The sequence below is a fragment of the Astatotilapia calliptera genome, chromosome 10 (genome assembly GCF_900246225.1).
Source record: "Astatotilapia calliptera chromosome 10, fAstCal1.2, whole genome shotgun sequence".
In the NCBI taxonomy this organism is placed as follows: domain Eukaryota; kingdom Metazoa; phylum Chordata; class Actinopteri; order Cichliformes; family Cichlidae; genus Astatotilapia; species Astatotilapia calliptera.
In genome coordinates, this window is record NC_039311.1 from 13,661,412 (window position 1) to 13,685,282 (window position 23,871).

At 40.6% G+C, this 23,871-nt stretch overlaps 1 protein-coding gene across 2 annotated transcripts; it reads left to right on the forward strand.

Moving 5' to 3' along the window:
* Window positions 1–327: 327 nt before the first annotated feature.
* LOC113030795 (GDNF family receptor alpha-4-like) lies at window positions 328–23,871 on the forward strand. Of its 2 annotated transcripts, none has more exons than XM_026182513.1 (8): window positions 328–1,192; window positions 9,403–9,669; window positions 9,754–9,846; window positions 9,956–10,325; window positions 13,284–13,393; window positions 13,905–14,039; window positions 17,725–17,828; window positions 21,318–23,871. In XM_026182513.1, exons 1-8 carry the CDS (start codon window positions 1,138–1,140, stop codon window positions 21,516–21,518), a joined length of 1,335 nt encoding a protein of 444 aa, XP_026038298.1. In that variant the 5' UTR covers window positions 328–1,137; the 3' UTR covers window positions 21,519–23,871. The 2 variants fall into 2 exon arrangements, with proteins under 2 accessions (XP_026038298.1, XP_026038297.1); XM_026182512.1 differs by having other exon boundaries at window positions 329–1,192; window positions 17,725–17,861.

The window sequence follows — 23,871 nt, forward strand, 5'->3', positions numbered from 1 at the left end:
TGAAAGTGAGAGAAGTTGAGGAAATAATGAAAGACGGAATCGTGCAATAACAAACACAAGGGAGTGAAATCACCTTAGCGTTACAGGTGAGCAGTCTTATTTTAGTATTTCTGAATTCATTCCTCTGTGGATAACCACATTCCCCCCACAGATCAGCCACAGCACTGGAACAAATTAAGATCTCACAGTTCCACTCCTGCTATAAACTGATATGAATGGGAAAAGCCTGAACTGCAGACCAGTCTCGATGGAAAGGATGAGAGCTGTTTAATTTAAGGCAGCTGTGGAAGAAACAAAAACCCCAAAACGATTTATAACCGTGGACATATAGTCCAAACGGAAACAAAGGTTCGTCTTCCTCAGATTTCCTCTGAATGCAGCCTGGCATGGCACAAAAGCCTATTATAAGCGTCAAGGTCGAAAGCATTCATGTTCATTCACTGGAGCTATGCTTTGAACACAACCGACCATCAAAAACTAAACACAACACGTGAAGAGTTGAGTAGATTCACAGTAATGGTGCTAACTTTTCCCCCCTGTGTAACCTCAATAACAGATGCACGTTGTCCATAAAGTTGATGCCCATATTTTCCTTCTGGGACCCAGCTGTTCTCCCACTGGAAACATTTTCACGTCCCTTTGGCCACAATCGCTCGTTGCATTGGGCCAATCACATTGCGCCTTTAACAAGAGTTGCACCGTGCAGTCTCAGTCTGCTCTCAACTCTGGCTGGACAACTGTGGAGCTGCCAGGGTAGCAGAAGCGCAAACGCCACACAGCTCGCGCTCGGGAGGTTACGGTACGGTGTGTGACTGATGGGAGCTTTGTCGCGATCAGCTGCAGAGAAACTTTCTTCTCTCTCTCTTTCTTCTTTTGTGGATAAATGATTTTGGAATTGGCGTCCGACAGAGATCAATATAACCGGGATCCGAAAAATAAATGGAACAACAAAAATCGCGAGAACTTGAATCGCTCCTGTTCAGTTTTTGCCAACTTTGTATAGGCTGCTAGACCATCCGATCAGCCTCAGTCAGTCAGTCCGTGAGGGCGCAGCGGCAGGGGAGGCTGGATGTGGCAGGAGACGGGTCACTGAGCTGCAGTGAGCCGGGTGCGAGTTTCCTAATCCCTAACTATCCAATGTCACCGGGCAGGATGATAATCGTTGGACTTCTGCTCAATGTTTTCTCTCATGGTAAGCATCACCTTTCTGATTTTGAAGTGAGATTTTAATCACCCGTTTAGACTGCCATATCGCGGTGTATAATGCAAAGCTGGGATCTTTTGGAAGAGATATTTTCTGACAACTTTAATAAGAAAGTGCATGTGTGTGCGGGTACGTGCGTGCGTGTTTTTCATGCAAATGTATGAACGAATAGCAGCATATTAGAGAGTATGAAGCCCCAAGCCGAGATACACACGAAGACACCGGAGCTAAATTTGTTTTGCTGATGTTCTGTTATTATTTTTGTATATTGCCTACATCTGTGTGACCCGAGCGGTAGCTGGCTTGATATTGAAATTCATAAAGGGAGAAAGACTTTTTGTCCACGCATGAGAAGGAGAATAAACGTTGGCTGGACGCAGGTTCATAAATAGTCTTGCATTGTATTCCAGGTTTAAGAGAAACTTTTGGGACAGCCTTCAGAATAAAACTACACAGGTCCACGAAATAATACAAAAGCTAGCAGAAGTTCAGATATTACATGTGGATGATGTGTTCAGGTCTGAGACAATAGACCTTTCTTCCTTTATTTCATAAAATGTGCAATGGAAGTGAATTTGCTGTAGGATTAAATCTGACATTCACAACTTAATAGAAGTAACAAAAGAGAGCATTTAGTGTCACAGCACGAGCAGTCATTGTCTTTTGTGAAGATCAACTCAAGAGAGACCTCTCAGCAATATCTGACATTTCAGCAGGCTCCGTGAATTTGCAGTGTGAACACACATTAAGCTTCTGCCAAGTGCCTTTATATTGTCTAAAGTCAATAATGTGGTCGGACATCTCAGTGGAGCGTAAAGCTTGTTGGTCTGTGGTTGCTGGTTTAGAGATATATCCATTTTGATCTTTCTTTTGAAAAATGTGACATGTACATCAGAGCTTGTGGCTCTTTACATGTCATGTATCTTGATCTATTGTTCTTGATCTAATGTAACACAGACCGCAGGACACACAGCCACCGCCCACCCTCTGCTTTTCACTGCACAAATGCATGCAAATAGTGTAATTGTTGGATTATGCTCCAAGTACAGGAGGTTCATCCTTCTCGGCATCCGGGAATGTTCAGATAACATCAGGTGAGGCTGCCCATTAGAGATTTGTATCATTAGATGATGAATGCTTTCTCGTGAATGTCAGAGCCTTCAGACACGCAGAACATCATAGTGTTTCAAGCCCACCTGCCACGCACTTAGGTGGAATCACACCAAGAAAAGCAGCTACTTTCAAGTGCTAATTAATCGAGATACGAATCATTACACATGCAAATTAGTCTGCACTGATGTTCACTTCTGACATTATACCTGATTGCAAGAGAAATTATTGGATTTTAATTTTGTTAATCAACGTCATTAAAAAAAAAAGTGTAATCGGTGCGGAATCTGGTCTCGGTGTTAATGTCGTTTTGGTCAAATCTGTTGTGGAGCTACTTTGTTTCAAAACGGCTGTTTGGCCAGACTTGCTGTTTAAATAGTCTGGCCCCTACGAACTGTATTCCATTTCATGCAATGTTATTTTTACCTTGGAATATATCCGACTTTGTGCAACTCGGTGGCCTCAACAATGGCAGCGCCAACAAGATGATGACAGTGGCCTTCTCAAAAGGTTTGTCACCAAGACTGAAGAGGAGAAAAACATCTATAGGTATAGATTAAGAATTTTCACGCCTTTGAACAAAAGTCCCGACTTTTAAAAGCTGACTTTAAAATCTATCATCTGTTGGGTCAAAGATATGATCTGATTCTCATTCTCTGGGTTATTTTTTGTATATGTTGTTGAATCCACGGTTCTTTCCTCAAATGAATAGTGCAATGGAAAGAAAGCCCACAAATAATGCATGCAATCACTTTGAATGTGGAAACACTGCATGTTTGCCAGCTATATAAACTGAAAGCTGGCTATTGTTGAGTGACATTTAACCCGACTTTGACCCTTTGCTGCCAGGCCCCTGAGGATTATCGCTAAAGTCCCAGTAGAGGCTGCAACTGCTGATTGAGCACTGCTATTTTGGTAGTTCATTTAGTGGATGTGATTGAGCCATAACACGGTTGTCACAAATTTATTAGGGCTTATTTTCAGGCTGTGTAAAGTTACCCACTTCTTAGGTGGACTAGTCTCCCTGGAGTTTCTATTTGGCTATTTGACTTCACCTCATGCACGCAGGTTTATCCAATTCTCAGCCTCTTTATCCTTCTCTCCGTGCCATAGGCATTTCTTTGTCTTCCCCTCTGAATGCTCAGGCATTGTCTTGATGTTCCCTGTGCCTGTAATTCTGTTTTGTTTAGGACGACAGCACACAAAAATTAAACTGGCAAGAAGCCCATTGAATATTCCTTAGATAAAAAATATGAAATTCCTCTGAATATGCATCTATTTGACATTTTGCATTAAAGGAGTCATTTTAATTAAAAGGATCACATCAAGGATAGCAATTAAATGTAGGTCTGAATGACACCTGGTTTCTTACTGTCAAGCTAAAAGCATAAAAAAGCCCCACTTTCTTAAACGTTAAATTGTGTCACTTATGTATGACTGGCTGTAATAGTCAATTTGTTCACGTGTGCACTGCATCTTGATTGCCGCTCGCACACACTTGATGGCACAAACAAAAAATCCACAGCCCGATGGAAACTGTCAGTGCTCGTGTGTGTGTCTGGCCAAGAAATGTCTTGGCACGTTGGAATTTAGAACTACATCAGGCAGCAGAAGGCAGAAGCCTGAAATATTCACACAGATCCAGACACCCTAGCTGGCTGATGCAGCACCTGATGCGTTTTACCTGGTGTACAGCGGAGGGATGCTGCCTGCGTGATGTGGCTGCACAATCCGCTGGCACGGCTCATTAAGTGAGACATTATCCATGTACTAGATGCACTGGGTAGCTGTTGATATCGAACATGAAATGATTATTCTTGTCCTCACCAGCAGAACTGTCGCCTCTGGATTCAGACAGCTTTACCTGCTGCTCAACAACTCACTGTCGAGCAGCTAATACTGCTTTGCTTACTCCTGACTCACTTACTGAGGGCCCCCCAGGCCTGGAGTCTTTCTTTGGGTTGGTACATCAAAAGTGGTTAAGCAAGTGGCTCCGTATGGAAGTTTTCAGCACTAGTGTTGTTATGTTGCACAAACTGAGGCAAAATGAAAGGTGAGGTGTTTGCCCATACATGCGAGGTAATTTAAACAAGGTGTGTTTTTTATTTAAGGAGGTGTGAAGAGTTGTTCCACAAACAGATTTTTGAAAAGAAGTTGGCAAATGATCAGATTTTTTGAAGACTGCACTTTTTTTTTTTTTTTTAAAGTCAATGAAACATGTTACTAAACCAATCAGTGTTGTCCTCATGTGGCCACAGCTGTGAGAGCTGCTGGAAAAAAGATGGGGCTTGTACACTTTAGGTGTGGAAAAATTTGATGACTTGATAGGTTGTAGAGAATAAATAAATGCAGCAGGTAGAACTGCATGAAGTGACTGAAGCGGAAGAAGCTACAATGCAGAACAGAGAGGCCACAAAAGCATGTAAGCACAATGACGAGGGAGAAAAAGATAACGCAGTGTACTGTGGTTGCTTGGCTAATGTATGGTTGTTGTTGTGTTTCCTTGATAAATAATAACTTTGTTTTCAGCTTCTTTTGAAATGTTTTTCTTTGAGCACTAATAAGTCCCAAATACCCAGCGACATCTAAAGGAAATGCATATGCTTTGAAATAGCATGTTAAATAAGAGTCATCTCAGCACGAGTTCACATACTAAATAAGTCAGCTTTCCATTACAGACAAAGAAAACCAACTTTTGCCATTTCTTTAAGAGGAACTGCTCGACCGAGGCTGCCCAGGGCAGTAGCGAAACTTTGCTCGTAACAAAGAGAATATGTGCAAACTGTTAAGCATATGTTTAATGTTAAAAGAAGGCTTAATGTTAGAGGAGGCTGAGCCGATTGTTTGAATTTGCATAATTCTCAGTGGAAACGATTGTGTCAATAAGGAGCCACTGAAGCCTTAATCAGCACTGATCAACCATCTGTGTCCTTCCTGAGGAAGCAGCTCTGACCACACTGCACAGGGAACAGTGTTCAAATTACACATCATGATTTGAGCATAATGTTCTGCGGGGTATCCGCTCCCATTTATTAGTCCCATGTTTTGTTTTGTTTTTAGCATGACGTCTTGTGGTCAGTTGATGAGTTAATTTCATAGAAATACAATATCCCAGCATGGTTGTGGGTCAGCCCTAGCATGCCAACACTGTTGTCCTTTTAATGTGCCGCTAATGAACAAAACAGGGCTATAGAGATATTGAACATTAGCCTCATCGTTGTCATTGCAGCTATAAAACCACGGTTGAATATGTGGTTTAACTGCTACTAATAATTACCTAAACACAAGCTGACATCTTCAAGCTGCTATTTTTTTGTTTGTTTAAAGTCCAATCCTAATCTATATTTATTTAATGTACTCACTAGAAGGTCAAGAAGAGCAGTAAGTGTTTGTGTTTTTATGGTGGAATAAGTGCATTTTAATTATAGCTCTACTTTCCCTGACACAAAACTGTAGCTGCTGATTGTCAACAATTCCAGTTACAACAAGTAAAATCTTTTACGTGCACGCAGAAATGCATGAACAGGTCAGACAGGAATCCCACTGGTGTGCTTGTGAATGAGTGCACGTAGTAACACTTTGTGGCAGCCGTGAGCGTGTTTCTCCTTTTTCTCCATCTTGTTGCTGTGCTTCCATTTGCTCCTTGAGTCTGTGACTTCCTTCCAAGAAGTCCCTTCTGTCACAATCTCTGAGCAGATTTCACATCAGAGTCGCACTCTCCCGCCACGGTCTCCTCTCAAGTCAAATTACTGCCCAACAATCTGGACGCTCTACAGCCCATCCCATGTGTTTGAAAGGACGGAAGAGAAAATTGCCAACCCAGTTGGTCCCTCTGTGAATGTCGGTATGTGGTGTATGGTTTGACGTTTATGGCTTCAACCTTCATCAGCTCACAAATTCTATTAATCAGCCCAGTGAGAAATCAATAGAGTGCATTATGGCTCCCATATCGCAGTAATTAATCTCCCGCTTACTTTTCTTTCTATTTTTCTTTTTTCCTGAAAAACATAAACCCCGTGCTTACACCAACAATTCCCTTAATGCAGAAGTTTACTGTAGCAATTTGTCGTCCCAAAAAAAACCCCCATAATGTGAGCCTAGTGCTTCTTTATCAGCATAGCGTTAAATAATGCTAAAAATGAACTTCTGACCTGCACGCTGGACGAGGCATAAAAGAGCTGGTCTGGACTCCATAGAGGTTTTTGTTATCTCTGATGTATATGTGTGTTGGTATGCGCATGTGTGAGCTTACACCATGAAAGGTTCTCACAAAGTAAAACTGCTGATAGTCTGTCTTTATCGAATGTAAGCCCGAAGGAAAAAACACTGAGAAAGAATAATGAATAAACTGGAGATTATACAAAGCCTGCTAAAATTGCAGCTAAAAGTGCTGGGATGTAATACTTTGGTAGGATTATCGAGACGTCACGATACACAGATAGACAGGTAATCATCACCTTTGCTGTAACCGTGAATATGACTGATTGGCCTGTGTGTTACTATCCACCACCCCCACCTCACCCTATGGAGTCCCAGCAGTCGCTTTGGAAGTTTTCCTGCTGTGGCGATGAAGCATAGCTTCTGTTTATGATATGTCTCATGCCAAAGTGAGACGTGGACCTCATGTGGCGCCTGAGATTGCAAAACATGCAGCAGCAGAATTGGATTGCAGCCGCGCTTTGGGCCGCCAGTCAGCAGGAGCTTAATCGAAGTGTGTGACCAATCTAACACAATGCCGCGTGTGTTTGCATACGAGCTTATGTGATGTAAATGTTAATGTACTGAATCACAAGTATACGTGTGTATGAAATGGGTACAGATATTTGTTAGCAGGCATGCATTAAGTTTTAAACATGATGATTTACTCTATGTGCAACCCAGTTTTATATATCTGCCAGCCTATTCATTACATGCACTTACAAAGTGACAGGATATAGAAAATTAATGAGCTAAAGTGGGAAAAGTGAGTGCATATTGCCTATCCAAGCTATTTTCCTTATAAGTCTCGAATGACTGTATATCAAGTGTAATTTGTGGGGACAATAATGTGTCACATTTGAGAAAATTAATTTCCTGAAATGCTCCTTCAGATACATTTTTTTGAAGACTGCTTTTTCTTTTCTTTTCTTTAAACAAATGTTTTTACTCTCTCTCGACTCACTCGGCCTGCCTTTGGCCTTCCTGCATTGTGTTTTTTTTTTTACTGAGCAGCAATCAGCATTATGAAATGATTTGTAGTTTATCACTCGCAGTCATTCGAGGCAGAACATTGCCAATCAAAATATGCTTCATGCCTAATCACAATGGAGCCACGTGTTTTTTGTTCTGACATGTAGAGGAAATGTGGTTGGTGATATTCAGCATGTTTCTACAAATACATATACAGCTGATGCAAATCTTTAGCGTCCTTAAGTAGCATGTTTTGCAGGAGCAGCTGTATGAATGCGCACATAAGCTGGGGGAACATCCTGATAGTGGATGTTTCAATTCAGTCAGTGTCTGAGTGTGATATCCAGATTGAGTCTCAGTGTGAAGGTAAAACTGGAAGTGACGTGCTGCATAGTGCTGAATAAATTGGTTTTGTCTCTGGCATTACATGTGGAGACGGTGTCTGGCATCAGTAAAAGCTTGTTCCAAATGGAAGGAACTCTGCTGCAAAAGGATTTGCCCTAAGCTGTTTAAGTGTCTTATAATAATAACAACAGCAGCGCAAGACATTCACAAGTACACATATCTGAACATAGCCTAATAAATACCAGTGTGACACATGTAAGAGGATGATAGTCAGGTTTGTATAATCTTTTATGTAATTTAAACGTATACATTTTTACACTGCTTTCACTGCCTCTCATAAACTTTTTTTTAATGATATTTCTATGCATGCTTGTTTATAGAAAGCTACTTTCACTTTTTGGCCAATTACTGTCACATAGGAGGGGCCAATTCCGGAAATACTCTCTTGGTGGTGGTTCAAGTATTTGCAGAGCAAAAACGCATCCAAGACTTGAGGGCTGGCTGTTGAATGGCATCCCTTCTGATCCAGGAAACTAGCAGATTTTTTTTTTCTCACCACATGCCCGGTTGTCTTTTAGAGTTTCTTCCTAGTGTCTGAATGCAATGCAGTTAGGAAGCTGACTCCCAAACCCTCAAAGAAGCACTTGAACAGAAAAGTGTGGACAGATTTCTAAACGGACAATAACATTGATTTGACCCCCAAAATAAAAGAGACAAAACTTTAACTGTGTGAACATCCGGCGAAATCAGAAACCAAGGTGGGGAATCAATCTTGAAATTACGCTTCGGAAAGTTGTCAGCAGTAGTAATGTTGCGTTTAATGGGATACATCATGGGTGTATGAAGAGGTAGTTAATAGGATGAATCATCAAAAACATCAGTAGGATCCTCCACTAAGTAGTTTAATCAAACAGTATGGCAATGTTAATTTAGAGAGCAAAATCCTTTTGGTGTTGTTGGGAATGTAGAAGCTGAGGAAATATATGACTAACAGAAGTGGTTACTAAAGATTTGGCTAAGTTCTCATCTTTGCTCACTTAAAGCAAAGATGGTTAACTCTTAAGAGAGATGAAGCTAACTCATAGTATATGAGCTCCATCGTATTACAATTTGAGGTGAAGCATACTAAACAGCTTAAGAGGACATGCTGTAACTCCCACTGGTGCAAATATTGTGCTGAACAATAAACTGATAAAAAAAGTCAAAGATTTACTTTTAAGTTGTGTGGGGAAAAAAAGAAACCAGAAGAAGAAAATTCAACTACGATGCCCACTGGGAAGACGAGGAAATAATTTGAAAATGATTATAGCCATAACATACTCCTGTAGTGTTGGTAAATTATTCTCCTTAGTCTCTTTGATTAGATCTGAGGTTTTGCTCTATTGCTCTTGTGTAGTTTCAATTTTATCTTCCTTTTTGGATATTATCATAACCTGCTGAGTGCCTATGGAGTGCACTCACCTGGCTCTGCTGCCTTAATTAAAGCCTATTTAGTACTGGATGGTGGGACAATAAACCCAGTAATGTTGGCAACATGCAGCTTTCACCACTTACGACATTAACCTTTCTTGCAGGTAGCGTGACAGTATCTGCATCCGTAGACTGTTTGGTGGCCGAGCAGGGATGCATCCAGGAGCAGTCCTGCATGGCCATCTATCGATTGCTGGAGTACTGCGCGGCCGAGGAAGCCGTGGCGCCCCTCAGGGCAGACGCGCGGTTGGAGTGCCTGGAGGCCCAGAACTCCTTGCAGCGCTATCGCCCCCTCCAAGTTTGCAAGTGTCAGCGTGGCTCTCGTAGGGAAGAGCACTGCCTCAAGGTCTACTGGACTGTGAGATTCGCAGGTGGGTTTGATGCTTGCATTTAATGTCTGTATGTGCTGAATTCTCAGCTGGGTCATAGATGTGGTCTTTGTTCTGCCTTTTTAGCATATGATGAGTATGAAGTGTCTCCATATGAAGAACTGAAGTTAAACCTGGTGAGAAACATCGAGATGTCGCGTATGGCCTCCATCATGTCAGGTAGAGAGGAACGTTTTTGTGATTTTGCTCCCAAAATTAGATTTAGATGCCATTTTTGATTTTCCTGGGTATACATTGCTCTGTTTTCCTCCCAAATCCCTCCCCCCAGCTTCCTCTAATACTATGGATGGTCAAAACCAGTGCTTGAAGGCGGCACAGGACTGTGGCCTGTACGAGAAATGTGGCTCTCTGCGGTCAGAATATGTTGTAGCCTGCACCAAGCGAGCAACAGTCTCTGACAACAGCTGTAACCGCCAGAAATGCCACAAAGCCCTGCGGCGCTTCCTGGAGCGCGTGCCAGAGGAGTACAGCTTCGCTTTGCTCTTCTGTCCCTGCTCTGACACACTGTGTGGGGAGCGCCGGAGGAAAACCATCGTCCCGTCATGCTCTTATGAGGAGAATGTGAGAGGGGAGGAGAGGGCGGGCAAGCCCAACTGCCTCAGCCTTCAGAACTACTGCTCCAAAGATGAGCTGTGTAGGTAAGATGGCTGTTTGAGTAGACTGATGCTGAACATTAAGGGCTCGTCGTATGGACACAGAACAGAAAAAGCATTGAAAAATGAGTCAGAAATATTTGCAAAGTTAACCACAAAGTAATGATTCGACACAGTCCTCAAACATGGATACATCAAACACACGGTGCTGTCTTTTTAAACACTAGTGGCACCAGTGAGCTGCATTCTGATGAGCATCTCCCATTTTGTTAGTATCAACAGAACTGCTGCAAATAAAATTTCCCCTTCACTGATGAATGAGTTAATTAAATAATCTCTCCCCTAAAGCACAAACATGCAGTCCTTCAAGGGTGATATGTATGAGATACACCCCCCGGATTACTAGTGAGGGGAATAAATGTAACTAAATGTAAAGTGAATGGAAGCTGTAAATGCTTTTTTGATTGACAAAATTCATCCACCAGGTCTGCTTTTCCCAGATGTGATTTAGCATGTCATTCAGATGATACAATCCAAGATGTCCTGAACATACCAGACCCACTGCACGACCCTTGCTTTTGGACTTAAAGTGGAATTAAAAGCTAATGTTGTCCATGTCCACTTGTGCCACTAAATAAGCTCTGACCTGTTGGTGCATGGACACAAGATATTTTGAAGTGTCCCGTGGTGCCTTTGAGTCCTGTTCTGGCCTGTGGTAAGACTTGATGCGGTGCATCTTTAGATCCCAATTTCGATGCTTGTTTGAATTTGAATGTGGGAGGTTTGGAGGCTGTGCCGTTGATTTCAGCTCTTTGTATTATTCTGGGATTTTCCTGAGCAGTTTTTGTGGTTTTTGGGGAATATTGTCATGCTGCCAACAGAGAGTGGTATTGACATGGGGGTGCTTGGTCTGCAACGGTGCTCAGGCAGGTGGTAGATATGAATGTTAATGCCAGGACCTGTGGGTTTTCAGCACATTGTTGCATTGTAACTCAAAGATTAAAGTCTCGGAATATAAATATTTTACGCCTTGAATGTACCGTATCCTTTCTTGTCTGCTCGTAGGGAAATATAAGCAGGTGACAGGTCCTATGGGGCCATAACCACTGAGGAAGCTTTTTACAGATACAGAAGTGGGAGCAAAAGATTGGACCAGTTTACTTCCAGTGACTCAGAATTCAAAGCTACATCGCTGCTCATCAGGATGATTTGTGAGGGCAGTTTTTGTTCAAGCGCTGTCTACTTATTGTTCTTAAATGGATATAACAACACTCACCAGACGCATTGTTAGGTCCACTTGTTCACCTGCTTGTAAACACGAGGATGTAATCAGCCATTCACACGGAAGCAGCTCAGAGAAAAAATGTTGCATGCTCTGATGAGTCTCAGTGCTGCAAAATTCACATGACATTAACAGAATAAAAGCATGATTCTATCATGACTTATATCAACAGTTCAAACTGATTCAGTTCTCAAACTGGTTTCTTGAACATGACATCACTGTATTTATATGACCCATCCGTGGTGGAACAGAAGAGTCAAATCATGGATGCGCAGCTGACAAATCTGCAGCAACTGTGTGACGCTTTCATGCCAATATGGACCAAAATCTCTGAGGAAAGCTTCCAGCACCTTGTTGAATCTGTGCCATGAAAGATTAAGGCAGCAGTGAAGACGAAAAGGGGGGTACTACCGAATACTAGCAAGGTGTACCTAACAAAGTGTCCATAGAGTAAACTACTTGAGACTTAGTAGACGGTGACGCAACACTAACACTTTCAATATACAGCATTATGAGGAACAAAGAGATATGAGGTTCTCAGGGGCATAATTTTCAGGGGGGTTAGGGGGGGTAATGACCCCCCCAATAATCAGACCCAACCAATATAACCCCCCCAATAAAATTATGAATTATCTTGCATAAATAGGCTGTTGATTTCCTTTACTCATTTCAATTATTACCAGCAAAATAGCTGCATGTTTAATCATATGGGAATTTACCCAGATTTATTTATTTATTTAGACCGAGATCTTGACCCCCCCAATGTTCAGCACAAAGTTACGCCGACGGAGGTTCTCCTGTTTCATTCCTGCTGACATGTGTTACTATACTGCAGAGTGTGGAAACGGCACCAAAACACACCTCACATCATTTAATGTACAGTGTTATAGATCTGCTGTTGATTATTGATAAAAGCTTTGAATGATGCAGCTGCAAATGACTGTATCTGTGCACATTTAATACATTAACTTCATTAGCCTGGTGATACTTTTTATATGAATGAATGAAAGCTGAAAAAGAAGATTAAGTAAAAGAACAACTGCAAGGCCAAACAGCACAAAGTGCATAAGAGAGAGTCGTGGGAATTTTGAACTCAAGAAGTTGTCATCAGCAAAAGTTTTAAATTGAACTCCAGCTTTAAATCAGTGAGTCAATAGACTCACTCAGATTTTTATACAAAAGTAATGAAGCACAACAATGCTTCATTACTTTTAATTGCAGTAGCATCAAGCAGTCTCTTTGTCTAGCGTGCTAACCTATGCAGCATCCTAGAAACAAGCAGCGGGTTATGTTTCAGTAATGCACACGGCATATGGGCTGCACCTCCATTGTGGAAAGGGTTGATTGCAAACCTAAAAGACATCATCTACCTGCAAAATGTATGGTTTGCACACCTTTCAAATTATCTGTCAGCACTGACAATAACAGTGTGTGCATTTTTGCAGAAAAGAAGGTGGCGTCAGAGTGCTAGAAAGCTACATTTTTTTGAAGCTTTACTAAAGTACCAGGCAGTTTTCATGTATCCCTTTCTCTAGTGGGTTGAGCTCCTATACTATGTCGTTGTTTGTGTTGCTTTTGTTGTTTCCATTCAGCACAACCCTGAATCCCGAAATGAAATTGTCAAAACACTTTTAAAATGCACACTCTGTTTCTCTGTGCTGACACATGAAAAACTGTTTTCTCTTCTTGTGTGTGTGTATGTGTGCGCGTTTGTGTTTCAGATCCCGCTTTGCTGATTTCCAGCATAACTGCCAGCCCTCCCCTCTCTCTGCCTCTGGCTGTATGCGAGAACGCAGAACCATGTGCCTGAAGGCTTATGCTGGACTCATAGGTGAGACGGAGGAAAACAAATTAAAGAGGTGGAAGAGGCTGAAAGAGTGTATAGCTCAGAAAAAAACCCCAGACAGAATCTGACAAACAGAACTTCCTCCAATAGGTGTTTAGCAGCGATATTCGGTATGTGTAATTTTCATTATGCAAAATAAATCTACAGGGGTTCACAAATGGTCCTTAGCTGCTACTCTTTATAGCATCACTTATAACAGCGGCAGCAGATTCAAAAACAGTGTTTCCAGCAGTTCACCAAAATAATGTGGGAAATATTATTTTCACTCATTCCTCACACTCAAAATGTAATTTTGTGTACCTGAAATTATCAATATCTAGAGCTGGGAACCTGGTGACACCATACCTGCAGGGCATCTAATACCGTTAGTAGTCTGTGTCTTACCTTTCATAGAGGTGTGTGCTGAAAATAAAATTCTTGGTCTGAAGGAAATATGATTTTAAAAGTTTATAAAGTTGTGCCTGCAGTATAACTTTGGTCTTCTTTCTATAACCAGGAACCATCATGACTCCCAACTACGTGAGCAACAGCAGTACAGAGGTGTCCCAGTGGTGCACATGCGAAGGCAGTGGGAATGAATGGCAGGGCTGTCAGCGCATCCTGCAGATGTTCACCAACAATATTTGTCTGCGTGAGTACGATGTAATAAGGCTGGGAAGGGAAGGCAGCACAGCACAGTTTTACAGCTTTTTATCCAAAGGAAAAAAATTGATACCAGAAATGTTCTAACAAAAGCAGTACTCACAACAGTTTGTGAGAACCAAACAGTTCAAGACAAATAAAATTTAAGATCTGGGATTTTCCTCTAGTACACAAAATCTCCGTCTCTGTGTCTCTGTCTTTCTCTGCCCACTCCTCCTACATGATCAGGAGTTAAGCGTCCAAACGTGGCGCACAGGAACCTCTTAGGCACCTTAAGGTTCTTATCTATCTCAGAAATTATGATGTCATCATGTTATCTAGCAACCAGCTAGAAATGGGCTAAAATGACTTGTGTTTAGTATTTATGCATTTATAAAAATTTATAAAAGCATTACATCATTTTTACTTTATGACAGCAATAACTAATTCAAATCCACAAAACTTAAATTATTATATATTATGACACCATGCTAAAAACCACCTAGCAACTGCCCAAAATGACCTGTATTTAACATTTATGCACCTATAACACCTTATGTAAGCTTCATGTCATTTTAACTTTAACATCTCATTTATATCCACAAAAATTCAGTTATGTAATATATATTGTGACACCATGAGGTTGCAAGACAACCGCCTAGCAACAGGGTATTGCTGTCTATGCTAAGAAAATATTGTTTTTAGCATTTATACACCTATAACACCTTATGCAAGCATTATGTCATTTTAACTTCACAGCAGTGACATTTCATTTATATCCACAAAACATCAGTTATGTATTATATATTGTAACACCATGAGGTTGCCTGGTAACCAGCTAGCAAAGGTCTAAAAGGACCTGTTTTTAGCATTTATGCACCTATAACACCTTATGCAAGCATCCTGTCATTTTAATTTCACAATAACATTTGTATATATCTGTAAAAACTGAATTATACATTTATGTATTATAGTGTCATGATGTTGCCTAGCAACCACCTTGCAATGGGCTACAATGACCCATATTTTGTTTGTATTTATGCAACTACAACTCCTTATGGAAGCATCGTGTCATTATCATTTCACAGCCATCAGGAATAGGCTAAACAAAGCTGTGGCATGAGTATGTCCTGGTCATTCTGAGAAAATAAAAGTGTGCATGAACATTCAGAGAGTCAGGTGTGTTTCAAAGTTTCAGTTTCAGGAAGTTTAAACTTAACTAAGGAGACTGTAAAAACACAACTTGAAGAAACAGTGTACCTTTTTGATCATTTACTGTACGCTTATTGACATTCACATTTGAGGATTTGGTAATATATGTTGATTTTATTTTTAATAGTATTTTTTTCTACATTTTGTGTTATTTGAAGGAGTTCTTGTAAATTTAAATGGAAGCACAAGTAGCTGATGCATCTTACAAATCAAAATTTAAACACACTGCTCATCTTTACGCTAAGTATCTTGTATCTGACAAATCACCCTGTGTCAGCATAATGACCGAGGAAATGTTACTTTTTAGAGTATTATTTAAACGAATGTAGGCATGCTGATCTAAGTGAGCATTTTAAATGTGCATGAACACAGAATTCAAATTAGGTGGGTCATAATTGATGATTGAAATGGCAAACCATTGAACCATAATGTTTTCTTATAAATAAATCAGTGGCAAGAGACATCATCCCTGGTGTGTGGCTGGCTGCCAAATGTGAATCTGATTTCCAAGCTTTGTGGAGTCAATAAATCCTTTCACTAAATCTGATAAATATAATGTGGCTTCTTGTTGAACTGTTGCCAAATCAGAATGGCTGGAAGGGTAGTATCTCATTTTGCTGCTGTGTAAGTATAAAGAAAACTGTAAAAAGTAAAAAAAAAATAAAAAAAATTGCAGTACAATACAGTAGAAATTTTTTTTACTGATGTACTGTACTCTAATAAGAGAGCAAGAATAATTGTTAGAGGCCAGACACGTTCTCTTAAGTAAAATATGATCAAACATTAAGTGCTGTCCAGCCAAGAATCAGTCAATACATGTCTAGTATACACAGCAGTCATTGGTCACCTGCATCCAATTATTTGGGCTTAAGATAAAAGTAGCTGAGTGAACACGCAAAAGAAAGAAACCAAATGCAGCATATACCAAATATTACAATGACTAGTTTCAAGGATGTGCATTTTATATATCCCACCCTGTAGCCAATGTCTGACAGGTTGAAGCTAGAATATCCCACAGCAAAAAATATTCATGTTTATATAAATATAAATTTAAAACATTACACCGGTAATATTTTTAGTGCAAAAAGCAGCATAAGAAATGACTTAAAAGTGTTTAAGCAATAACTGGAGTCATGTGAAAAAGAAAGTTTTCTTAGCACTCTATGTATTACTGTGAAAAACGAACTACACTATCATTTTCTCCATAGGAATTAACAGGATAAGTAGCACCTGGGTGTTGCTAATCTTGATTAATTCCTCATCAGCACATGTGAGCACCTCTAAAAAAGGTTTTGGTGGTTTGCTGGTGTGGAGCATTCAGGTGTGTGTTTATCTTCCCAGGAGTGGACATCCAATAAATTCACCCGAAGGTCAGACTGTGCAGCGCTCACAGAAACTGCACAAAATCAAAGAGCTACATCTTTTACTCTACGGGGCTCATACTAAATGTTAAAGTTCATGACAGCACTATTAGAAAAAGCCTGAACGAGTGTGGCTTGTTTGGAGGGGTTACCAGCAGGAAGCCGCTTTTTTAAAAAGAGAGACTGACAAAGTCATACAGAAAACAATTACTTTAAGTTACTACTGCTACAGTTATCCCTACAACCTGGATCACAGGATACCATGCAGTCCTGTGAAAACCTTCTCTTTCACATGAATATACTTACATATACGTACAAGTATTTGTACAACCACTAATGACTTCACCACAAATACAAACAGTTGCAATATTAATTTGAATATTTTAGTATTTTATTTACTGTCCTTCAACTATCAGTGTGTGAATGGGTGGATGACTGGATATGTAAAGCGCTATACAAATACAGGCCATTTACCATTTATCAGAACTGCTTGGTAACATGTGGCATGGACCCAGCTAATTTCTGGAATAATTGTTCACACCAAAGCAGATATTTTCTTGTCTTTGGCAGCCAGGAGGTTCTCTGTGGGATTTAGCTAAAATAACATTTGGAATGTGTAGAAGAGATGTGAAATTAGATTATTTTCATCCCATTTTATATGTAGGGAGCCAACAGAAATATTGTACAAGGTTTTGACTTAAAGGTGGCATTAAATGAAAAGTCAGGAAATTTCAGTTATCAGAACTCATGCCAAGGGATATGTGGGTATATGTACCAATTTCACAGCAATCCATCCGATGGCTGATGGAAGAGGCTGAAGCACGCAGAGAAAGTTCAAGTAGCCACAGGTAGAACTTTACACGCAGAGGTCTCAGAGTAGCAGGTTTGAAAACAGAACCTTCATGATTTGAGGTGAATGTGCTAAACGGTGCACTACCGTGCCACAAAAACAAAAAGCAAAAAAGAGAGGCTCATATCTCATGCACAGTTTTGCACAGTGTTTTCAGAGCTAATGGCTCTAACTATGCTTAGAAAAGTCACAGAAATTTTTTTGGGTGATGCTTCAGGGATGAATAATGATGTGAAGCTAAAGAAGATTTCCCCTGCTGCTTTTGTTTTTAGGCAGTGCCATCAGCTCCATGGGAATCTCCGCACCTCCTCCTGTGGAAAACTCTCCCATGCCAACTTCTCAGCCCTCCCCACACGTCTACCAGGAGAAGGTCCACGTCAGTATTAACACTCTTCCTGAATTCGACAGTGTAAGTTGTCTGTGCTCTCTGCGCCATATGCTGGTGGTACCAGTTCAGCTAAAGAGGCAGTCGCCTGTGTATCAGGTGATAACACCTAAGTGGGACTATCGCAGTGTGCCGGGCTCCGGAGCTCCTTGTATAAACTCAGATTACTTCCCTCCCTCTCTCTCCTATCCACACCTCTCATTGTGGCCTAGGATTAGCCGTAGGTGTTTGCAGCAGCAGACTCAGCCCTTACTTTTAATATTCATGTATGCACACCCATCTGCTTCATAGTCTCCATTCTCTCACTAGTTTAATCCTTCTAATTCCTCATTTTCTTTTCCTCCTATCCCAAGCCACCCACCCTCGTAGCACAGAAACTCCGCCGCTAGTAGATTTAGAAGACATCGAGATGCACAGTTCATTTCTGGAGTTTCACTGAAAAAGGTCAGATTATGAATTCTCGTGGATACACCAAAGTGAAACTCTGCAGCATCACTCCACATCTCCTTTGATGCTTTTATCGATGCACTGATTTGAGAAAACCTGAATGAAAAAATGGATAGATGACTGTGCTACAAGTTTCCTTCCATACTTTTAATGCAGTGAAATGCCAAGACCAAAAGTAAAACCCAAACTAAAGTAAGGATCCGAGGTGAGGACTCAGTCTCTTTCCATTCAGTGTGCCCTCACAACCCTCTGTGGCTGTGTTTGAATGGAGGCTTCGCTGTAACTCAGGGCTTTCTCAAAGGAAAAATATATAGCACAGAAAGTCATACAGCAGTGAGAGATTGTTGAATGTGAACTCTTGAAGGAGAAGTTGTGTAAAATGTTATCTGGGTTATTAATATTAAGCTCTGCTTCTTTCTTATTTGTACAGATAGCTTTAAACAATCCACAGAGAGCAACATTTTGTGAATAACCTAATATTTTACTGAAAAAAGATCACACCCAGGTCATCAGTAGATGTTGCTCTATGGTCAAAAAGTGAAAACCACTGCTTCTGTACGCTGCTTCACATCAAAAGCATAGACCAGAGAAAGCCCAGCATACATTTATGTACTAATACTGAGCTAATGTGGGAGTTTTCTGCCTGCTGACTTGTCCTGACTGTGTAAATTTTCATTTTCACGTTTTATATTCTTATCCATCACATAGTTCCATGGTGTGACATCTCATTTGTCCCAAATTTTCCTGCGGCATAAGGCAACGACCCCAAACATACAGCCAGACTTTTAAAGAACTATCTTCAATGAAATGATGAAACAAAAGCCTGGGCAGAGCTGATATAGCTCCCCGGGGACCTGAAATACAAATACAGTCAAAAACAGATTACATGAGGAAACAGAAGACATTGGAAAAGCCTAAATAGCAAGATCCCTCATCCCAAGTGTTCATTTCATTTCATTTATTTATTCATTTTCAGGCACAACAAATACCTATATTGAACATAAAATACACAAAACAAAAAACAAAAATTGCCTGAAAAAGGAGTGGGACGAAGAAAATGTTGGGCAAAATGTGCACATTTACCTCAGAGAAGTGCTGCTTTTGACTTTTTAAATCTTTTGCACGACAAATTGGAGATTACTGGTGGGACTCCTAAATGTGATTTTATAGAATTTCATTAATATTAATAATGGACCAGGCTTACTAGAAGTCTTGGGTTCTTATGATCCTCATTTTTACATTTAAATTGTAATTTTTGGAGTGTTACTAATCTGTCAAGGACAGCTGGGTTATGTGCTTCATCGTAGTTTAACTGCCTATTTGTACTTTAGGTCATAGAATTTGAGTAGAAAGCCTTACAGGTTGTAGCGCACCTTATATACATGCTATATGCTATGTATCAGCAATGATCATCTTTACAGATTCGACTCTGTGTGTAGACTCCCTCGCTGTGGGGAGGGGCTGAAAGGCAAAAGAGGGCAAAGGTCAGTTCTTTTGCATACCCCAAATATCTTTTCCTCCTCTGGTTTAACTCCAACATCGACAATCAGGCTAAGCAGTCACACGAAGGTGTTTGTTAACTCAGTGAGGCAATCTGCAGTTTCCTAATTTAGCAATGAGAGGCAGTGTTAACAGCATGTGACCAATCAGCCAATGACAAACATGGAAAGATTTACTTGCACAAACCTTTGAAAAATATGGATGAAAACAGAATTTGGTTTTTGTATAAAAACAGCGGTTCAACCAGTAATTATATTCAGCCTACACCTGCCAATCTTTACATATGCTGACAGCCCTGTCTTGCTATAGTGGAAAAGGCAGGACTTACCTTGGACAGTGCGAACACAGAGAGACAGTGAACCATACACTTGCACATTTTACGTCATGTGAAGGACAAATATATTACAACTGCAATTCTCCCAACTTCCTATTAGCAAAAGTAGAAGTTAAAGTTTACTTTTATGGTCTGATGGTCTTGGTGTGTTCCATTTTTCTATTGCAGCAAACTGAAAACTGTCAACAGTTGTACTCTAACTATTATTAGGTTTCAGTAAGGATCCACAGATCAGCACCACACATCTCCTTTTTTCTTTTGATACTGAGTGGAGCAGACAAGAGAGTGGTAGCTTAAAGAGTAGATAAAAATCATTTATTCACAATAAAAAATGGATCATCCCAAAAACATTAACGATAAAAAAGATAAAACATTCAAATTTACTTCAAGCTCATGGATGTAATAGCAAAAATATGGAAATACAGGACATAAAAATATAAAATCTTACCAAATCAAATGGTGAGCAGAATAAAGCTGTCAGGCAATTCAGTAGATATAAAAACTCCAAATCATAAAACAGTATTTGCAACCACAGAAGAAGAAAAGTTTCCCCGGCTACAGCAAAGGAAGTTGTTTTGGAAGCTAGTGCAGCACTTGTTAGTCCTTTGGCATGGGTCTCCACTCTGGGGGAGGTGATTGCTCTGAGGTGATTGCTACAATGATCAAGTCGCTTACTGCAGATTTTTTTGTTGCTTCTTCCATTTTTGACCTCGTTCTACCTCTTAAGCACTCACTATGCTCAGGGCGACAGTGGCTCACCAGTGGCCGTTCCCTCACCGTGGCTTCCTAGTTGCTAATTTTCATTCCTGTCTGTGGTTCTCTCTTCTCAGCTCCTCCTATAACTGTGTATCTGTTGCCCTGCCCGTTTCACTTCTCTGACATCCTATAGGTCCCGTCCTGGGGGTTGACCTTTTTTTAAAATTTAAAATAGTGTACAAATACCATTGAGAACTGACAACAAAAACACACATCTATATATACACATATAGATAGATAGTTTCAAGTTGCACAAACAAAATGTACTTTCTGTCTTTTGTTAACCTAAAAGTCATGTCTTAGCTTCCAGGTTTTTTGCCTTTAGGATATTTTTACATGTGCTTTAGATTCTGGGTTAATGTAGACTTTCTCTTCCTGACCTCTCCTCCATGCTCCAGCACACATGTTAATTGAAAGAATCGCTCTTCCTGTGCTTCCCGCAGATGGAGGACAGCGAAGAAGAGGAGCAGGAGGAAGAGGCGAGCGAAGAATTCAACGTCATTCCGCCGTATTCCGATAAGGACTCTGACACAGAATCGGGTGCTAGAGGGAGCCAGCGGGGAGCAGCTAACCAAGCAGTGCCCGTGTATCCATTACTGCTGCTGCCTGCGCTCATCATAGACTGGAAGTGTTGGAGCTACTGAAGCCTCCATCTCATTCTCCACTTACGTTTTACACTCGCTACTGCTGTCAAATCCATCTCAGCACTCAGAATGGACCTCAGAGGACTGTCATCAAGAAGAAATGTAAATACTCATAACACTTTTTCTTTCCTTTTTTCTAGTTTTGTATCCCAGCATTTTTTTCTATCTGTTTTTTCCTCTTGAGCCTCCTCAGATGTTAAAAGATATCTGTAGCCCCGCTGTATCCATGTTGTCTGTGCTCAAGTTGTCTCAAATGAAAGGAAGGCAACAGCACGAGCAGATACATGAGAGCATGGGTGAATTGAGAGGTTTTCTCTGGGCAAATGCTCCATCTAGAGCTTGCTTCACACTGAAACCCCTCTTTTACCAAGAAGCACATTGCCCAAGGCCACATTCACTTTACTTGCTCCCAAAAACCATAACCAGTCTACTCCACTGCAACCAGGCATGAGCATGGCTTTTGATTTCTTTTTCATGACCCATGTCGCATCCGTTTCTCTGCTGCCCCTTCGGCTCTTCCTCTCCCTCCTTCGTACTGTGGTAGAGTAAGATAATCCACTTCACAACGAGCTAATAGGGAGCCGCACCACACTTAATCTGCTTTGTACCACTAAAAACGAAACACTTTTGGCAATGGCTTCATTTAAAAAAGTGATGAAATGTAAAACCAACGCGTTGTCGCGTCGCATACAGTTCTTTGCGTTTGGCGCACCGAGTCACTCTGCTCCCTTTCTTTTGTTAACACGCCACTTAGTATTATTCCTACCGCAGTGAGTGGCTGCGAATTCAACCACAGGCAAAAGTAATGAGATCAAATTCTTTTGTAGAAATGACGAGGAGAGAAAAGCAACATAAGCAATTACAGCACAATTCAAATTGCTCAGCATGCAGGGGAAGTCTAGAGTAGGGCTCAGGGGAGGAAAAAGCCAATTTACTGCTGTCATACCCTCTCACTTCTTTTATCCTTAGGAGATGTGTTTTTAGTGCGCCTTCACCATCATGCACTGTAGATGCTGCGAGAGCGAGATGCAGCGATAGAGACGGACACAGGAGGCTGTAAAGCCTGCTGGCTGCTCTGATCATTGAGCAGCACATTGAGCCATTCTCTCTGCCTGAAATATCTTTTGCTGATGTTAATGATTTTTCCTCTTATGGCTCATTTTCTTGTGAAATTATGCAGCTGCAGGGGTGTAGGTAAAGAGAAGGATAGTGAAGCTTTTTAAGAGGGGTAAACTTCTCTGATTTGATGATGGGTTTCCAAGAAGTAGCTCTGCAAAGAAAATCGCTCCATGGTTTCTCACTAGTCATAAACCGCTATAGCACCAATTCATTGTAATTATGAATTCATGTTTTTAAGAAAATAATATGTATTGGAGTAATTGCATTGATGGGTGACTCGAGACTGCGTCACCAACATCTGCTGGAGTTGTTTATTAATATGAAGACTGAACTTTGGATATGTCTCGACAGTGTGAAGGCGTAAAGGAGACTCTGGAAGCATATAAGCTCTGTTTCCCTGAGTGCCAGTCTATCCTATTTCAAAGTTTGGGGAAGTTAAATTTGGACTTTGAATGGATGTTGTAAGGCTAGTGCACCTGCAGTGACTATTACTGACTGTAGGGCGAAATGACATCATGCAAGTTTTTTGACCACGTACTTGTTGAGAGCAAAGTTTTGAAGTATGACTTCATGCTTAGCTGGTGTCAAGAGAACATAACCGGACAGAAGAAGTGAAGTAATAGTCTGATTTGACAACCAGCAGGGATTCACATTTATGAAGCAGACCGTGGAGGAGGCGTGCCGCTAATGACAGAGAAACATCACCCATCACAGCGTTTACGCTGCAGAATCAGCCGCAGCGAGCTCTTAAGCATCCAATGACAAGTGTCAGTAATTGCATCCCGTGCACTCTGGCCTTAACGACTTAATGTGAGTTTACATGTGTATCCGCAGGTTTGTTTATATTTGTAAACTATGTAAAGTAAACGTTTACATCAGCTTACTTTCCATGCATAAAACTGAGATATTAAAGAAACTGTAACTATTCCCCAGACAGTTTGTATGTTATATCATGGATGTGGTGAGGCTATGTACAGTACTGTTTCAATGCTTGTAAAAACATACCAGACATGCTGAATAATGCTGACCTTAGTGTGTATTAACTGTGTAATTTTGTGACATAGCATAAAGTGTTCCAGTTTGTTAAAAAAAATCAAAATAAAAGTCATGTTGGAAATTGAAAAAAGTGCTTTTGAATGACCGAGGAACGACCGCTGTGGAAGGGCTTTTTGGTCATTTATAATGTAAGTGAACATTAAATCAATTAGTTGGGAAAATAAAATGTGTTAAAGTA

Bases quoted from the DNA above. Each gene is read 5' to 3' on its own strand.
- LOC113030795 (XM_026182512.1), top strand. From the start codon at position 1,138: ATGTCACCGGGCAGGATGATAATCGTTGGACTTCTGCTCAATGTTTTC. The intron at 9,847-9,955 runs GTAGAGAGGAAC...CCCTCCCCCCAG, and splicing joins TATGGCCTCCATCATGTCAG to CTTCCTCTAATACTATGGAT. The intron at 14,040-17,724 runs GTGAGTACGATG...TTTTGTTTTTAG, and splicing joins CACCAACAATATTTGTCTGC to GCAGTGCCATCAGCTCCATG.